Source organism: Perna viridis, chromosome 1, assembly GCF_037379345.1.
Source record: "Perna viridis isolate PV_CMFRI_1.1 ecotype Kerala chromosome 1, ASM3737934v1, whole genome shotgun sequence".
Taxonomy (NCBI): Eukaryota; Metazoa; Mollusca; class Bivalvia; order Mytilida; family Mytilidae; genus Perna; species Perna viridis.
The window spans coordinates 7,216,114-7,240,173 of NC_142445.1; the positions used below are offsets into that span (position 1 = coordinate 7,216,114).

At 33.1% G+C, this 24,060-nt stretch overlaps 1 protein-coding gene across 1 annotated transcript in view; it reads right to left on the minus strand.

Moving 5' to 3' along the window:
* Positions 1-23,103, minus strand: part of LOC148627038 (uncharacterized) — a 58,012-nt gene extending 34,909 nt beyond the window's left edge. The window contains exons 1-18 of the mRNA XM_088564809.1: positions 22,502-23,103; positions 19,826-20,006; positions 15,764-15,890; positions 15,300-15,370; positions 14,135-14,245; positions 12,823-12,981; positions 12,292-12,469; positions 11,009-11,161; positions 10,458-10,609; positions 9,239-9,391; positions 8,104-8,235; positions 7,516-7,633; positions 6,711-6,792; positions 5,305-5,496; positions 4,858-4,971; positions 3,920-4,025; positions 1,519-1,698; positions 747-806 (exon numbers count right to left, since the gene is read on the minus strand). Coding sequence (XP_088420935.1) covers positions 747-806; positions 1,519-1,698; positions 3,920-4,025; positions 4,858-4,971; positions 5,305-5,496; positions 6,711-6,792; positions 7,516-7,633; positions 8,104-8,235; positions 9,239-9,391; positions 10,458-10,609; positions 11,009-11,161; positions 12,292-12,469; positions 12,823-12,981; positions 14,135-14,245; positions 15,300-15,370; positions 15,764-15,890; positions 19,826-20,006; positions 22,502-23,103 — 2,871 coding nt within the window. The remainder of the gene's footprint in view (positions 1-746; positions 807-1,518; positions 1,699-3,919; positions 4,026-4,857; positions 4,972-5,304; positions 5,497-6,710; positions 6,793-7,515; positions 7,634-8,103; positions 8,236-9,238; positions 9,392-10,457; positions 10,610-11,008; positions 11,162-12,291; positions 12,470-12,822; positions 12,982-14,134; positions 14,246-15,299; positions 15,371-15,763; positions 15,891-19,825; positions 20,007-22,501) is intronic.
* Between the last annotated feature and the right edge of the window lie 957 nt (positions 23,104-24,060).

Genomic DNA, 24,060 nt, shown 5'->3' on the forward strand with positions numbered 1-24,060 from the left:
GAATGACAACAGTTTTACCTGACAAACAGTATCCATCTGATTATGACAGATTTACCTGACAAACAGTATCCATCTGATTATGACAGATTTACCTGACAAACAGTATCCATCTGATTATGACAGATTTACCTGACTAACAGTATCCAACTGATTATCAGATTTACCTGACAAACAATATCCAACTGATTATCAGATTTACCTGACAAACAGTATCCATCTGATTATCAGATTTACCTGAAAAACAGTATCCATCTGATTATGACAGATTTACCTGACAAACAGTATCCATCTGATTATGACAGATTTACCTGACAAACAGTATCCAACTGATTATCAGATTTACCTGACAAACAGTATCCATCTGATTATCAGATTTACCTGAAAAACAGTATCCATCTGATTATGACAGATTTACCTGACAAACAGTATCCATCTGATTATGACAGATTTACCTGACAAACAGTATCCATCTGATTATCATAGATTTACCTGACAAACAGTATCCATCTGATTATGACAGATTTACCTGACAAACAGTATCCAACTGATTATGACAGATTTACCTGAAAAACAGTATCCATCTGATTATGACAGATTTACCTGACTAACAGTATCCAACTGATTATCAGATTTACCTGAAAAACAGTATCCATCTGATTATGACAGATTTACCTGAAAAACAGTATCCATCTGATTATGACAGATTTACCTGACAAACAGTATCCATCTGATTATCACAGATTTACCTGACAAACAGTATCCATCTGATTATCACAGAACAAGCAGTTTTCCTGACAGATACAGCTCTGGAAAAAATCAGATTTACATTACTACTTACATTTATTCTTTATCTTGATTGATTGTCAAAAACAGAGCATAACTTTAAGTCCTTAATTTTTCTCCAGTAACTGGTTAAACTGATAGACTGTAGTTAATAATCTCATATCTTTCAGGATGAGAATGTTTGATTAATTCAACAAACCCAATGAATGCCATGTACAGCCAGAATTTTTATGTAGTAGCTCACATACCATACATTAAATGACATCCCATTCTATAAATAACTCTGCAGTCTTCAGCTTCAGCCTTAGACTGAGGAATAATTGTATAATCTTCCACAAAAGAGGAAGACAGACTACTGTTAGACAACTGAAGTGGTAAAATTGTGAAAGAGGTCAATAGCCATTCCAATTGGCCAATAAAAGCTTATGAAAATAAAGGCATACCCCAACTCGTACAGCAAGTTGACATCGTAGAACAACCAAAATTACTTACAACATACACCCCATCTATACATGTATAAAGCCACACACTTAATATGATATCAATCCGTACATTAGGAGTCAAGATTTTTGTGACGAAAATCCATTCATTACTGCATGGTCCTTTTACATCTATTCATTAAAACTATATAAATATAATCTTGTATGGGAATATTATTTGAAGTATGGGAAATTTCATAATTAAGAAAATAAGTAATAAATCTGTGTGTTAACTTTGAGTCAAGTATTAACCTACCCCAATCATTGATTTACAGTTGTCAGGCTTGTACATGAGGAGAAATAAATTGGTCCTGTTTATACTGGTCAATACATAGTCATGACAACCAATCTGTCTGACATCAGACCCTAAGTCACCAAGGTTAAGGTTGTAGATCAATTTCTTCTCACTAGATGTTGAGTTCATACAAGTTTCTGACTGAAAGATTTCAAACAAAATTACTGAGGAGCCCAAATCTCTCACCTAAGCTGATAAGTTTTAAATCAACAGAGAGGAATAAAAATTAAACTATGGAATAATGGTACAATTATTATCTAGTTTTAAAAGGTGTTGCCTTTCTGACAAAACTCAGTTAATCTTCATCTTTTACAGCTACAAAATACAATATGTAAAATTAAAAAAAACGCCCCAAACTTTGACAGAAACAAGAGGCTCTGAATCACATTGGTTAAATTTTGGCCTTTCAAGGGCATAACTCTAACAAGGAGTTGTCTGACAATTTTGACTTTGGTAGGACTTATCATAAGGATCATTTCAACAAATGAAAGTTTCATTCTATCTATTATAATTTTCAAGATATTGGATGAAAACTGCTAAAAATGTAATTTTTTGCCTTTCAAGGCAGTTATTTTGTTTAGGATATCCTAAAAAACAAAAATACCAACTTTCACTGAATTCTGTGTAGTAGTTTCTTAGAAGATTTTTGAAAGTAATAACATCAAAAACAGCAAAAAAACATCCAAAAAGGGCAATAACTCCAATATGGGTCAACAGATTTTCACCAAAATTTAACCACTGATAAATCTCATCATGCTGAATACTTTAACCCATGTAAGAATTTGGTTAAACCTAACGGTTTTGGAGATTTATGCAAAAATCTGCTGTCTGACCCCTATTTTCTATATTTAGTAATGGTGGCCATGTTTTTTTTAACTGATCAAAAATCCAAACAATTGTTTTGTGCAGGATACTCTAAAAATCAACAATCCAAAGTTTTCTCCAAATCAACTGAGTAGTTTCAGAGGAGAAGATATTTGAAGAAATAGTTAACGACAACAAAAATGCAACAAAGTGATGGCAATAGGTCACATGGCCTACAGCCACGCGAGTTAAAAAACGCAATATCTCTTTCAATGACTTTACTGTTCTACACAATTTTCATGCTCTCTACTAACTTTTTGTAGTCATGATCCCAAAAAATGTGAAATTTGTAAATTTTGATAAGAAAAGGATAATGATATAAAACCCAGACAAGGTTGTAGAACAACTTCACACGTTTAAACAATTGTAGCTCCAAAAACTCCAGTTCACAAATTTTCTCTATCTGTGGGATATGGGATATGAGCAAAAAGAGTGATCATCAACAATTTTGACAAAAAGTAAAATAGTATAAACAAAAAGTCAACTACTAGATATACCGGTAAGACATAAAATAGGGGATTTCCCCCTATGTTTTATATATAGCAATGTCAACAACTATGTCTTGGTTAAAACATGTCTGATATAATTTTGAAACTATATGTTCTGAAGGTGACTGTGACAAAAAAATAGGCTTCATTCGATCCATAGTTTTAGAAGAGAAGATTTTTGTAAAATATTAACAATGCCAGAAGAGGACTCACACTGAATGTTGCCAAAAGCTCACTGGACTCTTGGACCAGGTGAGCTTATAAAAACTGTTCTGAAATTAAATGCCTGATATTTTATTCTAATTCAAAATATTGATTTTCTGACTATCTTTTAAGTTTAGTCAGCCATCAAAAGCAGTGTTGTCAAAAATTTTAGAACATTACACATTTTCTTGCTAATACCGTATTGCAAAAATAAATTCTGTAAAACATTTACCATTGGTTTCAGTACTTAGTACACAGCTTATGAAAATTAGAAATCCCAAAAGTATTTGCATACCATTTTGCTTCAAAATCACCGAAGAAGAAAGTTTGGCCTCTTAATTTGTGCATTTTAAAAAATTTTATTAAAGCTGATTTCTAGGTAGTAGTAGTGCAGTAAAATAGTTGCAAACACTGAATACAAGCTGTTTTTGACAAGATTTATCACCATTATCCAGAAATATCAGTATACACATATACATCTTTTACATAAACCTTAAACTTTCAATATTTCTGCAATTTTAAAGATGATTATTGAGTAGAACAGAAGTGGCCACACATATGTTCAATCAAGATATTTTCACAGGAGCTGTAACTGACAATTATACAAAAAATATATGAAGCATGAGAATGAACAGGCATGAGGCCAAATTTTGCCCTTACTGGACCAACTCCTTTTACATCTACCAAACTTTGCCACCATAGGGTAACACAGTACTGGAACCAGAATGTATTTCTATGTGTGTTACACCTTTGACTGCTTTCTTACATTGGTTTAAGTACTATTTACAATAACTAAGTAATGCTACCTTCAAAAATCCTTTCTGTTTTAACACAAAAGACACATGGCCAGCAATCTCTGTTATATGTTTCCTCTCAACCACATGTAAGAATATGGACTGTGCAAGTACAAATCTAATAAAATTAAGTAATGTCTAAATTGAAGAACAAATTAGAAAGAGTAAAAGCTAGTATAAAGTCATGATATTGTATGAATGTCTGAAGAGGTCACTGTACTACTAACTTGACTGAGACATAACTCATGAACAACACTAAGAAATTTCATACTCTCTCATCACTTCTTTGTTTTATGTCTCTTTAAAAAAAAATAAAAATCTGTACCAGTAACTAATAAACAAACACAATTCTGAAAATATAGTATTAAGCAATAACTGTCCCCTACAAGTAGTCTCAATAATAAATATGAAAGGCCCATAACACTGTCAAGTATTAACCTATCAAATTTACATAGGAACTTAACTTAATCATTAATTCTTCCAATTATGACGACAAACCAAATTAAAGTTTGTTTTTGTCTACAAAAATATATTTCTCCCACAGTTCCAAAGCTCAAAAGGGTATTACTCCCACCATTTTCGGTGGATCATTAATTCCTGGTAATATACACAACTACATATCATGTACCACTACCTACAAAGTTTCATTAAATTTGGTCTAGTAGTTTCCCAGGAGTTGTGTTTACAAACATGTAAAGACAGACAGATGGACATAGCAAAAATAATATGCCTCCCCACCAAAGTGGGGGAGACATAATTTCTAATAAATATTTCAATAATTTCCAATAAGAGTTTGATTTGCTACTTGATCATGTTGAATGGTGACAGACTGACAGACAAAACTTTTTTTAAAAAATAGTCTTCTTTACTAAGGGAGATTAAAAGCTTTTCAATATCTCTGTCAATCATTTAAAAAAAAAAGTTTTTTCCACAATTCCACCAATACTTACCCAGAATCATCTAGAACATAACAATGTTGACATCCTGACAGTATGTTATGGAGGATAGTTGTAAACTGATGTCTACTTATATCAGCTGCTGCCACACCACTTACTGTACCATTGCTGAAGTACAGGTATTATACCAATCATAAAACTTAAATTATATAAGTCTAATCTTCTTAATGAAAAAGAGATTGCTACACAAAGCTATGTATACGCCACTGCTGGTGAAATGTTAAATACTTGACCAAGTTTATTCAGCACTCTTAGACTTAATGCATTAAACACCACTGATGGGTAAAGATGTCCGTGTGTCTGTCACTAAGATATTAAAAGGTTTCAAGTATGAAAAACGAAATATAATTAAACCACAAACATAAAAAAAAATGTTTTATAAATCTATATGTAGTAACTAATGATGGCATCATCTTAGATTAACCCTCATTTAGGTCATACCTTGTTTGATGAAAGACTTTTGCCATGGTAACATAAGAGGAGTTCTGATCAGTGTCCATGGGCATGAAGACATAGCTGTCAGGATGGTTAGAGGCTTTCTTGTACCACAGATCATTCCGAGGATCATAGTGTATATCTGTCAGCATTGTACCAGGAAAAATCTTAAAAAAACCATTCCCTGTTCCCAAATACCTGCAACAAATAAAGTTCCACAATAGACCTCCATTAAGGTACTCTGAAGAAAAAAGTACGTAAGTTTTATCATACCCTAGAGAATTGGAAATACTTTCATCTGCAATAAATTTTGAGATTAATTGGACAAAAATATAGGGAGAAGTTCAACAATATATGATGTAATATTCACATTTGATTATAGGACATTTTTTGTTGAATTAGATATTTAATAAATAACAAACCATTCTAAAAGTAACAAACCATTCTAAAAATAACAAACCAGTCTAACAACATTAAAGATTATGCTACAATTCAGCAATAAAACTATGTACAATTCACACTTATTTGGAAGATATTATTTTCGCTGACTTTGACATTTCATATTGTAAAGTCTAACAAAATTAAGGAATTCCCACGAAATGTTTGAGAAAAAAAAACATAACAGAACTTAAATTTTCTAAATTATAGTAGGACCATGCTTTTATCAAGAATATTCAAATACAAAGTTCTATGTACTTTTATAAAAATTTTTCTACAATAATCATCTTCCTACCTAAGCACATAATATTGGAAGCAGCTATGCTTTACGTTATGTGCATGTATTTTTGTCTGTAGTTTTTAAACCTGCCTATAGTTATTAAAGACTATTATGTAGATTGGGATTCCCCCAGCATTCTATTTCACATCATGAAAAACGTGAAAATTCCAAGTGCTCTAGATTAACCTGTAATACTTACCTTCAACTGATATCATCCATGTTACACAGTTGGGCTGTAATATCTGTACTCACCTCCAATCAATATCATCCATCATCCACGGTTGGTCTGTAATATTTGTACGGTTACTCACCTCCAAGTGATATTACCGATCTTCCAGAGTTGGTCTATAACACCTGTAAGGCTACTCACCTCAAACTGATATCATCTATATTCCATAATTGGTCTGTAACATATGTACTCACCTCCAAAAGATATCATCCATCCAGCACAGTTGATCTGTAATATCCATACTGACCTCCAAATGATATCATCCATCACCCAGAGCTGTTCAGTAATATCTGTACTTACCTCCAAATGATAATATACATCTTCCAGAGTTGGTCAGTAATATCTGTACTCACCTCCAAATGATATCATCCATTTTCCAGAGCTGGTCAGTAATATCTGTACTCACCTCCAAATGATATCATCCATTTTCCAGAGTTGGTCGGTAATAGTTGTCAGCATACTCACCTCCAAATGATATCATCCATCTTCCAGAGTTGGTCTGTAATATTTGTCAGGACTATATCATTTGAAGCTGACTGATGAATATCTGTAAAATTAATATATTACTCATAAAAACCTAAAGGTTAAATAACCAAGTTTAGCATTACAAAATAAGTTTTCTCCTGTATTACAAAAAGTTAAATGATTTTTATTCTTAAGGAGGTAGACCTATGGACTTAAGTCTTGAAATTAGTGGTATGTTTGTATTACATTCTGTTTCACAAAAGCCTATCAAGCTTTCATTAGAAACAGAATGAAATCAGTCAAAGTTATTTTGATGCTTACATGACATTGATGTAAAATGCTGAATACAAATGTCCCTATAATTTGCAAGAGTTGTGTCCCTTACCATAGGTCGATATAATGACAAAGCTTTCTGATTTTTTAAAATTGCAGACCTTCAAAACACAGAGTCTTACAAAACATACACTGTTACATTAATTGTTTTATTTTCATGGTGTATTTATTTTCAAAAGTTTTGTGAAAATAAGGACAAGGGATTATACATATTTGGTGTTTAGTATACAATAACTTCTAATATGACATGAACTTAATTACTCACGAAAAATAAATACCTCTAAAATTGAACACAATTACAGTCCTTTAAGTTTAAACTCCTGTGGCTTGTTAAAGTGTTAGAAATTTGACTTCCAATTTTTCAAAGCAATAAAATCTGCAATTAAATTCCTTTGTTTGTGTTGAAGGGTTTGATGCTAAAACCAGATATATACTTATGAATAGTATAACAGTGGAACATAAATGTAATTACCTGCCCCTTGTGAAAACAGCTTTGCATTCCTAAAATGTTGATAGATAGGATAGCTTTTGTTGATGTTTTGTTCATATTCAACACTCTTAACTGGGTTCTCATACACACTAGGTGCAAACTACAACACACATATTTATTTTTTTTCACAGAACAAGAAAGACATACTGTCATATTAATTTTCATCATCATATTTTTACAAAGCAATACAGTTATCTATGTTGGGACATATTTCATTAACAAAACCTATAAATTGTAACCCTGTTAACCATCTAAAAAAGTAATATTTCAGTCACTCTATGGCATAGTAGCAGATATTCTATCTTTGTTCTGTATAACTCCAAGAGTCCATTATTTGACCTCACAACTTTTTCAAATTCATAGTAATTCATAGTAATTTCTATTTCATTTTTCATTTCTTTTTAAAAAGAACTGATGGAAAATAAGGGACAAAAATTAAACCTTGGTTTTTTTATATATACATTTATATTACCATACAACAAAATATCTGCAGATACACAAATTGAAAATTTGATACAGTGTAACTACATGAAAATAAACAGTAGATGGTACATCTCAACTATGTCAAACCTTGACTGTAGCATTGTTCTGTAAAACAAATCCATCATCTCTACTGCAGAGTTCAGAGGTCAACAAAGTGTCATTGTCATAGAAGTCCATTCTATGGTAAATAAAGCTAGGAAATTCACCATTCTCCACATCCTAAATAGAAATAGATATACTTAGAGCAAGATAACAAAAGAAAATAATCCGCTGAAAAATGGAGATAAATTAAAGTTTATCCCTCAAGTTGATTTACCTCCCTTTGCAGTCCTCATATAATAATCATGTTCCTTCATGTATATTTACAATTAAACCTGTCTTAAGTGACCTAGCAAGGGTCAGTGAATTCATAATCACATAAGTCTTAATATATACTTTTGCCTTTGGTTTATACCCCTTTGACTAGGGAGCTGCATTACTGTTTCTAGACTATTACCTGAATATACACCTTTTGGTTTAAATGCCTTTGATAGGACCCCTCTATGACTAGGGAGCTGCATTACTGTTTCTAGACTATTACCTGAATATACACAGAGCAGGACATGTTTACCCTTCCAGTGCACCTGATGTCACTCCTGGTTTTAGGGAGTTCATATTGCTAGAGCTTTAGTATTTTGTGCAACGTCTTGTTTTCTTAATTCCTATAAAATTTCAATAAAATCCCTTTAGAGGATAAGGAGGAATTGCACTGGCTAGCTTTTAACAACCGTTGGATTACATCCCTCTGAAGTCTCCCAAGAATAATAATATTGCTTTATGCATATCAACTTCGACATTTCACTCCAACCTTCATTTAAATTCAATCAAAATCTGTTGAGCTGTTATGGAGAAGTTGCATTTTCAAGAAACATGTACAGAAAAATGGACAGACAAACAGACAGAAAGGGTGATTCCTGTCAACCCCACAAACTTTGCTGAGGGTATAATAAAGTGTAAAGTAGATTGCTGTTCTAGTATACATCTAGATCAAAAGCTTGTTGAATACCATGAGAAATAGAACTGAACAGATTCTGAACAAAAATTACCATGATTTGTTTAATCTAAATACAAGTCACAATTCGGGAATATTTTTACATTCTTAACACGTTTTTGGAATTTATGAGCTGAAGGAAAACATTCTCTTTAGAATATTTAAAGAGGATTATATCACACCCTTTATCACCTCATCTGCCTTTAGTTCCTCTATATCCTCATCAAAAATCACCATGACAACAGTGTAATTTTCATGGAAGTTATGTACAGGCTGATAGTAGTATGTTGCAGCCTTAGCAACTAGAGAAGAACTGTCCGACTTCCTCCAAAAATTTCTGGTGGCCTAAAAACGCAAAATCAACACAGTTATTTGGGATTTTCATAAGGGATACAGGTTCATATTTCCAGTCAGCATTATATATTGCCAGAGTCAAAGGTGGAGAGGACATATAAATATACCAAGAAAAGTAAGACCATATCCTCTTTGAATTATTATTTTATCAAATAAACAACTTGAATATTTTTGTATTTCCCTAACATGGTCTTACGAATTGAATGTTTCATATTTGATCCTTCATCAGCATGTAAAAGCACTGACCATAGCATGTTTTCAATGAAGTAAACTAGCATTTCATGTATAAAATCTGTGACCAGTCAATGCTTTCACATGCCAATGAAACATCAAAAATGAAACGTTCAACATAATTAAGATTTGATATGTCTCTTTTATCTTTATCAAAGCATCTGTGATGGTGAACACTGTTTCAATGACTTTTACTATGGGTGTGGTCTTTATAGATATTTGTACAGCCTATTTTCCAATGAGATTAGAGTGTTTTAATGATATACACAGTAAATGTAATCATTCAGTTATGCAAGATGTTTCTGATGTTACACATTAAAATTTTATATGAAAACAGCATTTTCATACCATGGATTTTATTCTACTTCTAAAAGATGTTGCCCTCGTATATAGATATGATAGGATACTGTTTCTACTCAACTTCATAACAAATAATAAATTTGAATATACTTCCATATCCTTGGGTCTACCAGGAATATGGTCTCGTATCTCCCGTTAAGCTGACCAAACAAGTTGTTGAACCAGGTGACAAATTTTACTCCATATGAACATAATAAAGTATCAAGGGATTTTCCATAAAAACAAAATGGGAAATTTATATTCAATGGTAAATCAAAGTATCTGACATTTTTTGTTTGCATTTTCTTTAATTTGATTTTTATTATATTTTTTTCAGAGGTGAGTGGTTACAATAGATAAAAGCCAAACTCACAATAATTCCTATGACAGTTTCATTGATATGGGGTGTTATGGTAAACAAACGTATGTGAAGTATTAATAACAGAAACTTTACTCTAAATATATGATAAACTAAAGTACTACTTGCCAGCTTAGAAGAGTATTGTCCCTCTATTCCATGTGTTATGTTATATACAGCTTCTGAAGTTAGAACTGGTTCAATCTGATGTATATTATACATCTTAGGCTGTGAAAACTGGTGTCGAGGCTCTATCATGTAAGGGTGCACTATAACTTTACCTATATAAAGAAATGTAAATCTATATTGTATATTAGATATGTGTATTTGCTTACATGTTTCATACTTCTTATCCATGCATAAACTACTTGGATTCTTGATAAACATCAAAATCTGAATATTATGCATTATTAAAACACTGCATCGATGAGTAATGAAAAGTTATTCTCTCAAACATAGTGATGAATAAACGGCAATAGAATGGATAGACACAATGATCAATATATACCTCCCACTATAAGCATGGGAATATAAAAAGCAATGATCATGCATGTTAAAAATTTTAGTACCAGTATACATTGAATAGATATAAAAAGCAATGTTCATGCATGTTACAAATTTGCGTAAACTTTGAATAGACATCTATTCCAACTGAAGTAGATGAGGACAAAATGTCTTACCATCACTCCTAACAATAAATCCATAGCTGTGTTGTCCTCTCCTGAAATGTATCACTTCATAAAACATGAGTTCTACAGCTATATCTACAGCGGCCACTCCATAAAAATCTCCTGAACTATCCAATGTGGGTATACCTAATGTTATTACTAACCCTGAAATATAGTAGAGGTTGTATCATTTTGCCTCATTCAAGGCATTATTAATGAGTTGAGCTCAGAAATAGCTCAAAATAATTTGTGCCACAAAATTTCAAATTATCTACGACCTAATAATGAAATGTAAACTTTTAACAAGTGTAGCCTGGAAAAATCTACAGCAATTAATCAAGACTCTTTACTTTGAAATTACTACACATGTAAACTGTGCAGTTGTAATCATTTAAAATAATACCCTTATTACATCCATCAAAGCGTCTAATCCAGATATCAAACTTTTGTCTATTATCTAGATATGGATGCCATCATTATAATAAATCATAATATCTTACCTGGGGATGTAAAACACAAACAAATATCCTGCCCTGTCTATTTACTTTATCCATTCTCCACATGTAAACATACCAGCCCAGAACCAGTTTGAGAAGTAATACTGAATGTAACAAACAAGGGGAAATCTTTGGACAAAATAATGCTGAGAACACCAAAGTGACAACAAACAGAGAACAAATTGTACAACACAAGATTTATCTTGCCTTTCCTTAACATGTCGATGTTCCAGTCAGAAAACAGTTTATGAAGAACCCTTACCTAGGCCGATCTCCACATGTCAATGTCCAAATCTGAAATCAGTTGGTAGCGACCACTCTATTATCTCTCCTCCACATGTTAATGCCCAAATCTAAAATCAGTTGGAAAAGAGTACTTACCTTTTCTGTATGCCACATGTGGATGCCCCAATCTGAATTCAGGTGGTGGATATTCCTTTCATGTCTGTCCTCCACATGTCAATGTACCAGTCTGAAAACATTTAGTACAGATCTGTACATGTCTGTTCTCTGCATGTGGAAGCCCCAATCTGATATAAGTTGACAGAAACCTCTAACCTTGTCTGTCCTCCATACATGGGTGTACCAGTCCGAAATCAGTTGATAGCCACCACTTACCTTGTCTGTCTTCTATATATTGATGTCCCAGTCTGAAATCAAATTTTGGAGATCCCTACCCTTCCTGTCCATTTTATGTCGATTCCCCAGTCTGAAATCAGTTGGAAGAGACTACATAGCTTGTCTGTCCTCCACATGTGAATGTCCCAGTCTGAAATCTATCAGTGGATGCCTCCTTACCTTGTCTTTCCTCCACATGTGGATGTCCAACCCTGTATTCTGTCTGTTGAGACATAGGAAACTTTGTGTAGTAACTGCCCATGACATTATTCAACTGTTCAGAGTCAATATCAGATAAAATGGTCAAGTTACCCACAGGTCCTAATGGTTTGGAATTGTCAGCTAGGTTAGGTACATTCTGAAATACATGTATTGTCAAGTGATATATACATTTGGTAAAAAAACATAAATATAGATCATGTTTGAAGCATCAATTAAGCTTTTGAAAATGCTTAAAAGTCCTTCAAAGTTAACTGTATGGATATGTGGTACAAATCATCATACTATGCTGCATACCAAATTTCAAATAGTTCACATAAACAGTTTTGAAGTTACAGCTGCTTAAGTTTATGGCACAAATGACAAACATATCTAAGCTTAAATCTAAAAGCATTGGATAGATAATTAGTCAAACAGGAGTTTAAAAAAATTAATATTAATTACCAGTTCTATCAAATGATTATTAGGTCATTCAAATGACTTCATAATTACCTGCCATGCTAGGCTGCTACCTCCAGGTATACCAAACATTGATGGCATTTTCTGGTTATTTTGGTCTGCAATTTTCAGTAACAAATCAGTACTAGTCTTATTTTTGGTGTTAAGTATATTTTTTCCAAGACCATACACAAATATCTGTACTGTGTGGTTCTGTAAAAGTTGAAAGAATACTAGATAATGCAAACATAAACATACAAATTATCCAAAAATATTGTTTCTTTGATCAAATAAATCCTCATTTTAGTCTTCTATTATTAAAGGGAAAATGACATTATTTATACTGAAGACATCATATTACTTAAGACGGAACTTTTCATCACTGTTACAACCACAACAAGACATCTATGAGCCACTACTCCCTGAATATACCCCCGCTTTCCCCCCCAAATGTATTCTTCTGTAAGTCAGTAAATAGGTGACCACTAGCTGAGGCTGCATACTAAATATCAAAAGGCTATGATCTGACAATTGATCAAATAAGTTTGAAAATAAACTAAGTCAGTAAACAGGAAGTGGTTGTTTGACAGGACTGAAATCGGTACATGCAGTATTGGACCACTAATAAAGGCTGCATACTACCCAGTAAATACCAAGGAATTATAATAAGTAGTTCCTAAGAAAAATGTTATAAAAGTTCTAGTTACGGATGGAATGACGAACAGAGCTAAAACAGTACACCCCTATCTTCAAAGTAGTACACCCCTCTTCTTCAAAGTGGGGTGTAACTAATATGTGAAAATAAACTACCAAATATCAAGTGGCTATGATCAGTATTTCCTGAGAAAAATGTTACGAAAATTCTGGTTATGGACAGAATGACAGACGGACGAATAACAGACAGAGCTAAACAGTATACCACCTCTTTTTCAAAGCGGGGGTATAGTACATTTTGAATTTAATAAGATTTGATAGCTAAGTAAGAAAGCACTTACCTGATCTACCTGATCTGAGCTTAGAATCATTTTATGTTATTTAAAAGTATTCTAACACTACAAAGATAGAACAGTGCAGGACAAAGATTGAATGGTGCAGACTAAGAAATACCAGTGCAGGACTAAGACAGAATGGTGCAGGACTAAGATAGAATGGTGCAGGGTCACATATGATTCTGAAGAGTACAATAATCACCTTCAGTGTTATTTAATATTTTTGTTTAATAAAGCATAGGCCTTTGTAATATACCAGTGGACATCAAGCTCCTTTCCATATCATTTTTGTTTGGGAGTACACTGCTGGTAAAGCAACTACTTGGCTACTTGAATAGCATACTGGTGATAATAATCTACTCCCTGCCCGTACCTACCATATTATTTTGACCAGTGACAATTTCCTCCAATATAGTGTTGATATTAGACTCTGAAGGTGTGCCGTCTGTCAGAAATAAGATCATATCTAGGGAATCTTCAAACTGGCCCTGAGTAGGTAAATGTTCATTGCATCAAAAATTATAATAAATAAGTTATGTAAAATATGCAAATTATTTTTTTTTCTTTCTGAATATAATGGATCAACTTCCTTCACACAAATTAATATGATACCTTATATTTTTACATGTAAAGAGTCTGATTGAAATTATCACTTACAAAATAATAGATGTTTTGTACATCTACATACTAGTACTTCTGAGGCAACTTTAGCAAAATTATTAAGATTAAAGGGCAATTACTCTGCAAAAATTAATACATAGCACTAACATTCTACCTTGGTGAAAAGTAAACTAAAACATATCTTCCATTAAATACCATTCAGTGAAAGAATCGGGCAATGGGAGGCATATCATTTTCTAAATTTGGTCTTTTTGTATTCAGTTCATCAAAAAAACAACTGAAAATCTATTTAAATTTATCCTGAAGCATCTGTGACACAGATATTTTTTTGTTGCTAGTAAAGAGACAAAGTGTGTGGAAATTTTCCCATCATTTTTCAATAGTGCATTTCAACAAATTTTGACCTATCTACATCTTTAAAAGGCAAACTTTATGAACACTTTGATGGTTATTTCTGGAGGATGAGGTATACCAGTAAATACTTGGATAATGCAATGAAATGTACCGGTATGCCTTTTTCTCTTCATGTGCCACACCTTATACACATTTTGCCTGATTCTTAGACAGAGAATTACTTCAGTGTTATCAAAATCTGTGAGTAAATAGAATTATGATAACACTAACAAGGCACTTTTAGCAAAAAAATAAAGAACAAAGAATAATTACATGTAACTGCCAAAATAATGGTACCCCCTCAAATTCAACCTTGGTATCAAAACATATCATCTATATGAATACAAATCAAAATATGAGAAAATGTGAATGTTAAAGGGCATTCATGATGACAATATGACAGATGCACATTCAGACAGGTATTCTTATTTCCATGTCCCCACAAAGCAAATAAATAAAAAACAATTAAATTAAAATATTTTCTAAACAAAAGTAAGGAACCAAGAATTTCAACATTAAATTACATACTGGTGTTTGTTGTTTGGCCCCATGAAGAAGCTTGAATGCAGCTTTGAAGGCTTTTCCATAGTATGTGTCAACTAAAAATGATAAATAGATTCATAATTTATTAATTAATTCATTATTTTTTTTAATATATATATACATACTACTTACCAGCACATACAAAGAATAGAGCTTTTGAAATATTTTCTACCAGTAATTTCTCAATAAAAAATACTTTATATAATATTATTTAATATGAGATAATGTAAATAAGGCTGCAACAATAGCTGATGTAGGGACCATCAGTGACCTTCAACAAATTGTTCATACTGACATCAATCTTCAAAAGTAAGAGATAAAATCTTATTTGGCATGAAAGTGATTATTACACTTCTACAGAATATTTGCTATTGTTATAAGTTATTTAAGGGCACAAAAACCTAGAAAGCAGAAAGAATATTTTGTAATAACTATAATTAATATCTTACTCTTTGGTGTGACTGTATCTAAGAACTGGTGAATGATGTTCTTATTTTCAGCTGTTGCCCTTGTTACCTTGTTACCAAGACAACCAGATGGACTTCTGGGTTCATTACTGAATGCAACAATACCAACCTTCAATATGAAATATGAAAAATCAAATATTAACGGTGAATATTGTTTGATTTATCTCATTTTTCAATGATGTAAGCAAATATACACAGATATTACATTGTATTACATAATGACTACTGTTTCATGATAGATCCCCATACAGTCATGCTGTACCATAGTTGTGTTGGGGGGTGTCAACAAACAAGCAGTACTTGTTTTTTAGACAAAAATTAAATATGTCATATACCTTAATGAAAATAATACAAAAGTTAGTTTGTCAACATTCTTTCATTTCCACATTATTGGAGTCAGGAATCAATTTCAGGTTATTTCACAAAAAAAAGTGTAAAGTTGATCATAAGTAATGACGTCACAACCTGAAATAGCATAGTGACATCAAAATTTACGATCAATTTCACCCTTATGACTTTTTGTGAAATTGACGCCTGCAGTATTTCTATTTTTATTTCTATAACCCAAAAATTAGGAGTCCAAATGTTTGATGACCTTTCTAAACAGACAAGATGTCGCACACTGAGTCATGCTAAGAATACCCCTACTCATCCATGTCTGACAAACCAGGAAAAGGGAGATACGGTACAAGTCATCATGGAAAAGCAATACACCAAATACCTAAGCATGCCGTCTAATAGAGGCTAAGGAATCTGTTACTGAAATTTCCAATACAGTTTAGTCCTGGTTTGTATAAATTAAATTACAGGTTTAAATAAAATTATAGGAAATTATTGTTTTAATATTTATAGTCTATTCTTTATCTATTACCTTAATTTCCTCTGGATTTTACATGTAGAATTATAGTTAAAATTGTAAAAAACAGTTATAAACTGTTAAAACAATGCACATATTAATAAAAAGTTTGTCAAGCACAGCATGATGCAACCGCAGTGGTCTAACCTTAAACAGTTGAGGCAAGTGTGGACACAATATTAGTTTTTGACACACTTAAGCATATGGACTTACAATTTATCATGGACACATCAACTTTGGACACTATATTGCACAAAATTTTTAAATAATTTTTTTTTTAAATCGAACCAAAAATAAAAAAAGTTGATTTTTTTGGGGTGTGGACCATTAGACAACTTATAATTCAAAAACCAGATATTTAAAATCTGATTGAAAACATGGACACAGATTTTAATGAGGAAACCATAGAAAAAAGTATTTTCTATATCGGACGAAAAATAAAAAAGTTTAATTTTTTGGGCATTGCCCAACTTTGACCCCCAATAACTTGAAAATGGCCCAAAACACATAAAATTTGCTGATACATTTGTTTACCAGAATTAAATAAAGAACACAATAAAAAAGAATGATTAAAATAAACAAAAACCAAACATTCTACATGGGTTTTAACAAAACACCTATTTTTACCCTTTTTAACCCCTTTTCAAAAACAGCAGGGGCCACAAAATCCAAAATAAATTGGAACCTTCCTTTAAAGGGAAGTAAAATCATTTCAACAATTGGTCAACCACAACTTAAGTTATTGCACTGAAACGAAGTATCCCCAGACGATGAAGATAACAACGACTGTGATAACATATTTTTTGCAGTCGTTAAAAAAAGTATTTGTTATCAAATACAATAACTTAATGGTGTTTTAAATAAATTATTCATATACTTTATTACAATATGTTGTTGAATATTGGGATTAAAACACAAAAATGTAACTATTTACATGTATATAAACTACAGATAGAATTTAAAAATTGTAAAGTTGACAACAGACACTCACACACGCTAACATTTTCCACCACCAGTAACCTGAAACATCTTGCTGCTGACACTATATTCAGTGATGGCACCTTTTACACACGTCCTTTGTTAATTGATTTATCAGCTAGCTGTAAACTATTCATGCCATGATCAACAATTTCATGTTCCCACTAGTATTTGGCTTGCTACAAGGCTAAGTCTGATTTTTCATTCACTTTTAAGAGATTTACCAACAATTCAACATTATTCTCCCTCCACAGATTCTATTCATTTACTATGAGATTGCCACAAATTGTGCAGCCATTACTGTATTCCCATGTTCACCATTAAAGGATGCTTTTTTTTATTATACTCAATGCATCTGGCACAAGACTCTAAGTATGGACCAACTATAAAGACAACTCTGACATCACTCTAGTGAGACGAGTAGCATTACTACATACCACTGGTCCCACAAAATGAAGTAGAAGACATATGGTTCTACTCACTACAGGACATTGACAACACAAACAATTTACCTGACACTAACGTTACCGAAAACTTGGTTAAGAACTACAACAGAATTTGTATGGAACAACTACCAGACAGAAGGACATTGCAATACAAAACATTTGGAGGGCTGGCCAAACAAGATAAAGAAGAAAGTCCAACATGCAAATCCAAACATCTATACCGACTGGAAGAACAAGATAAAGAAGTCCAACTTTATCTTGTTGTGCCAGACAGTTATAGACATTTGGATGTGCATGTTGGACTTGTTGGGCCAGCTGTTACAGATATTTGGATGTGCATGTTGGACTTGTTGGGCCAGCCGGTATAGATATTTGGATGTGCATGTTGGACTTGTTGGGCCAGCCGGTATAGATATTTGGATGTGCATGTTGGACTTGTTGGGCCAGCCGTTACAGATATTTGGATGTGCATGTTGGACTTGTTGGGCCAGCCATTACAGATATTTGGATGTGCATGTTGGACTTGTTGGGCCAGCCGTTACAGACATTTGGATGTGCATGTTGGACTTGTTGGGCCAGCCCTTACAGATATTTGGATGTGCATGTTGGACTTTCTTCTTTATCTTGTTGTGCCAGCCGGTATAGACATTTGCATTTAAAAAATGCATTTCTTACCTAGTATGCATGCACACATTTTTAGTATTTTCTCAGGTAAAACTAAAGGTATTCTGAGCAATTGTACAAATCAGTAAAATAATTTGAGGAATTATTGAGAAAGGGCCTTATGTGTAATCCCAATTTCCTGTTAAAGTAACAGAAAAAAAAATATTACCAGGTATCTTAAAGAATTGATTATTCCCAAATCCCGCAATGTTCAATCACATATTCACGGGTAAAATTTCCCATATCCTGAAGTCTCAAATCATGTCCATGATTGTTTTCTGCCTTTTGTAAAATCCATGGTAGTAAGATGCAGTATGATTTCTGTTGGATGACTTCAAAAGGAAAAAATCCAATTAGTTTTTATATTTAAGTCTGTTAGAAAAGGGGATATTCTTTTAGTGAGCTTGAATTCAAATTTTTTAATACTTACCGAGATGTAAATTTGAAATTACAACTGAATGCCCACTTTTCTGTTAAGAAAAATTTTTTTGTCATTTGGAATCAAGGCTACTTGCACTTGCAGTGTTTGCAATGTTCAATATCAGGGTACTGAGGATGAAGGCTTTTGGTTGCCAGAGAATCTTTGGTCCTCAAAGATGTTTCTTTGAATCCGACTCTGTTGTCTTCACATTTGTTTTCATTTCTTTGATCATCATTCAATTTGTAACTCAACAAAACAAACTTATCCATGTTGCATTTTCAGAAAAAGTAATCAACCTTGCAAAAATACTATCAGAATACTGAAACGGATTGCCCCAGGTTGAAATTCTGTATTAAGGAAATCAAAATGACATAGGATTTTTTTCATTTCCATTATCATCAGGAATGACAGAACTAACAGCAACTATGACAATCGCCTTAGAAAACACTCAACATATAGGCCTACCACCATATTTATAAATTTATGGACATGAAGGTTTACAAAAAAGAAGAAAAATTGCAAAATTTATGTTCAGACACATGCTTATTTGAGCCTTAGGTAGCTATGGCTTAAAGTCAAATGGACAGTGATGTCACCAATAAAAAGACTACCACCAGTTTTGAACATTTTTATGTACATGTATGATACATCAGTGATGCTCACTTGATAATACTACTTACATGGTCAGTAGGACTAAGTGTATCAAGCACTGTTCTAGCTGCTGCTTTAGCAATATCTACTCTCTGTGTAGTATTTTGGCCCATCATTCCTATAATAGGGGCAGACCCCATAGATCCACTCTCATCAACCACAATAACAACATTCTTCTTCTGTGGTGAGGCAGTGTAAACATACCAATCCCTACAACACAGAAGGATAAAGCTGAAGGGAACATTGATGAGTGAACCTGATAATATATCATCAATAACTGCCACAATTTGAATCCTTGGTATAGGCAAATGCAGTCTCACTTCTGGGCGTAGCACCAACAACAATGGCAGATCCACAAGCGAAAAAAAGTGGATACAGGGGCAGGGTCAAGTGATTTCCAGGTTTTTTCTATAAATAAACCTTTTTCTTCAAACATGAGAGGCCGCCACTACCCCCTCCAACCTACCACCCCTTTCCACCTGCAGCTGTATTGCAATAGTACATATTTTGCCTGAGACTCTTTGATCTTTCAAACTTTTCTCATACATCTTGAAAGCTTAGCAGCCTTGGTATTTTACACAAATCTATGTTAAAATGCAAGGTTTTTTACACAGAATATATACTGACCCCCTGTAAGTAAACCATCTTAGTTACCATTGCAATTTAAAAAAAAAAAAGGTGCTACATCTCTGGTGACATATCACATCAAGGAGTAAAATAACTCCTTGATTACATGGACTTCATATTGCACTCTCTGCATATTATAAACCTATTTTTTATCATTTATGTTGATGTGGTGAAAATGGGTTAATCATTGCACATGTAAACTTCTTTGCTTTGTGTGAATGTATCAAGCACTCAATAACTATCTGATAACAAAGAAAGAAGTCAGTTTGCATCTAGCGAGGAGAACTACGATGCCGGAGAATGTAACGGAAGTAAAATCATAGTTACTATAACCGACGTCGAATTTTACTTATGTATCAGTCTTCATTTATATCAGGCAGGATGTGCATGTCAAAAACGCACCATGTTCAATTTTATTTCGAGTTCAGAAACAGTTACAGATCATATAACAAATCTCAGATTTTTCATTTTGTTGTTGCGCTTTTGAGTTAAAATTATATAGATTGTACATGTATGAAATTGGCACTTTGCAAGAGTTATCGCTCTTGATTTGTTTAATTTGTTTGATTTTATTGGGAGATACATTTATGATTTTCTATAAAAATAAAAAAAATAGAGCAGATTTGAATGCAGAAATGATTATCGTTATGTAACTGAAAAAGCATTGTTTGGTGGGTTTATCTACAACATGAATAATTTAACCATGGGTAGTGTCTGAATTTTTATGTGGACTGCTACTTAAAGCACTCGAACTCGTACCGCTGTGACATCTAGTGGTCTAGGGCGCTGGACTTTGCGCAGGCGGTGTTGCCATAGATGTCTATCAGTGGCCGTTCATGTCAAAATAGGGATATTTCTATCGGCTTACTTTCAACAAGTACCGGCTTACTTTTCAAAAGTATCGGCTTACTTGTTAAAAGTATCGGCATACTTTTCAAAAGTAAGCCGATACAAAAACTTTATGCATAGTGAAAAAAGTATCGGCATACTTTTGAAAAGTATGCCGTTGCAAAAACTTTATGCATAGTGAAAAAAGTATCGGCATACTTTTCAAAAGTATGCCGATACTTTTTTCACTATGCATAAAGTTTTTGTATCGGCTTACTTTTGAAAAGTATGCCGATACTTTTGATAAGTATGCCGATACTTTTAACAAATAAGCCGATACTTTTGAAAAGGAAGCCGGTACTTGTTGAAAGTAAGCCGATAGAAGTATCCCTATTTTGACATGAACGGCCACTGATAGATGTCACAGCGGTACGAGTTCGAGGGAACGACCAAAAAATTTGCATCGCAAATTTGACAGTTCTAAAATCGTTGGGAATTTTTTAGGCCTTTCTATACGTTTACATATCTTCCCTGTATCAATTTGATCCAATGGAGCAGTGTAGTTAATAGAGTCGTCACATTCTGAGACGTTTGTATAATATAGATTTGTTGTGACATGCATCATTAATTTGATCCTCTATCCTACATAATAACATCTAAATGAACTGTCCCGTACTACCATACATCGTGTACTAAGTTACAGCCCTGGATTAATCCTACGAGGAGGAATGACCAGGCCAGCGAAAACTATATTTAGCTGGCCGAGTGGTCTAGGGCGCTGCACTTTGGAACGACCAAAAAATTTGCATAGCAAATTCGACAGTTCTGACATCGTTTGGGAATTTTTCAGACCTTTCTACACGTTTACATATCTTCCCTGTATCAATTTGATCCGATGGAGCAGTGTAGTGAATAGAGTCGTCACATTCTGAGACGTATATATATATATATATACAATTCGCTGAAATATATCAAACAAGGGACTTACATTAATCTAACCAGTATTTTGATTTGTTAAGTTCAATAATGTAATAAAGAGCATAGCCGGATCATCGACAAGTAATGGATTTAATTACAGGTCAAGTAGTCCTTTAACACTACAAGAAAACCCTAAACTGTAGAGAAACCCAATTTTTACGAAATCTCTCAAGATGTAAGTTGCAAGGAGTCCTTGTAATACTGAGTTTCTTGATCCATTCAGTAATTAACTTTGTGCATACGTCCATTCAGACTTTTCTGGTTTTACTTACAGAAAGCGATGGTCCGTGTCCTTGTTTTTGGAACAAAACCTCGGTTTCCATGGATACTGATGATAATGTCCATAAATGTCCCCAAAATACTGCCATAGGATAATCAGGGAGTCGTCTAGATTTTCCTGATAGAAATCGTCGATGTCTGCTGGAAAATCTCTAATTCCATTATTCAATTTACTGAAACAAGCCTTGAAGTCATGTATAAGGCCAAACCTGGCATTAAAATAAACTTGTTGGTCGTTACAGCACAATGTGGTCGACTGACCAAGTAGAGTAGTGGATAAAGAATGGTTGGAATAATTTGTTTCAACGTAATCTCTGTTTCGTTTCAGGATGTTGACAGCGCCATCTAAACGTTCAGAGATGTTACCTACCAAAGATCCCAAAACCTCACGTGGATTATACTGTTCCGTTATGAATCGAGTTTTTGTTTCATAGATATTTTCTAATGCAGATATATCCAAAGTCGAATTAACAAGTGTGTGTAACCGTTGCTCAAGATTTCTTGATACAGTTTCGGCTATGTTAACATCGTCCAAGCAATGAAATGGTTTAACAATGGCAACTGCAAATACAAATGCACTCAATAATGAATTCATATTTCATGTAGTTAACAGCTTGGAGCAAAATCCCGGAACTTTTCTATTAAAAACAAGTAATCAAGCACATTCTTATCACATTTACAAACAGTAGAGTCATAAGTATTTATTTATGCAGTTAAGTGATTAAAATGACCACGTTTTTCTAACAAATCGTGAAAAACAAATGATAACCCGGTAATTTAGATACAAGTTCTACCTGCAAACATTCGTGATTTAACTTTGTAACTGTTGCTAAGATAGAATTTAATTCTAATACCGGTATATTTTCACTTCAGGAAAATACCCCTTTATCGGCTAAAAATACATAGTCCCAGCCCTCGGATTTCTTGATATTTGTATAGATCCCAGATCTGCTTTGTACTATGGCAATCCGTTGTGGAATTTATTCCCCATTTATTGATATTAATAAATATTTATTAACATGTTGATAAATCGTACAGTTTATTGATATCAATAATTAATTATTAACATGTTGATAAATATTTATCAACATTAATATTTATTTATTGACGTGTGAATAAATATGTTATATTTATTGATATCAAGGATGACAATTTATTGATATCAATAATTAATCCTTGATATCAATAATGTATTTATTGATATCAATAAATAGATAATAAATTCCTCAACGGCTTGGCATATTGTACGGTTCAAGAGGGGTTTCAATAATATTTCCACTCGAGAAAGTAAAAATTATTATATTCATTAATTACGTTCTAAATGCTTTATAACTAGACTTACTATGTAAACACACACACACACCAAGTTTTAAACTAGATGATCGAGCGAGAGTGAATTAACACGAGATTTTTTTTTTATTTAGAATTACATTTTTTCAGTGGCGAATCCAGGGGGCGGGGGCCCGCCCCCTTAGAAAATTGAGATTTTTAAAAATTGTTGCAAAATTGTTGAAGATACCATCAGAATGAAGGATTTGAGGTTTAATATTTC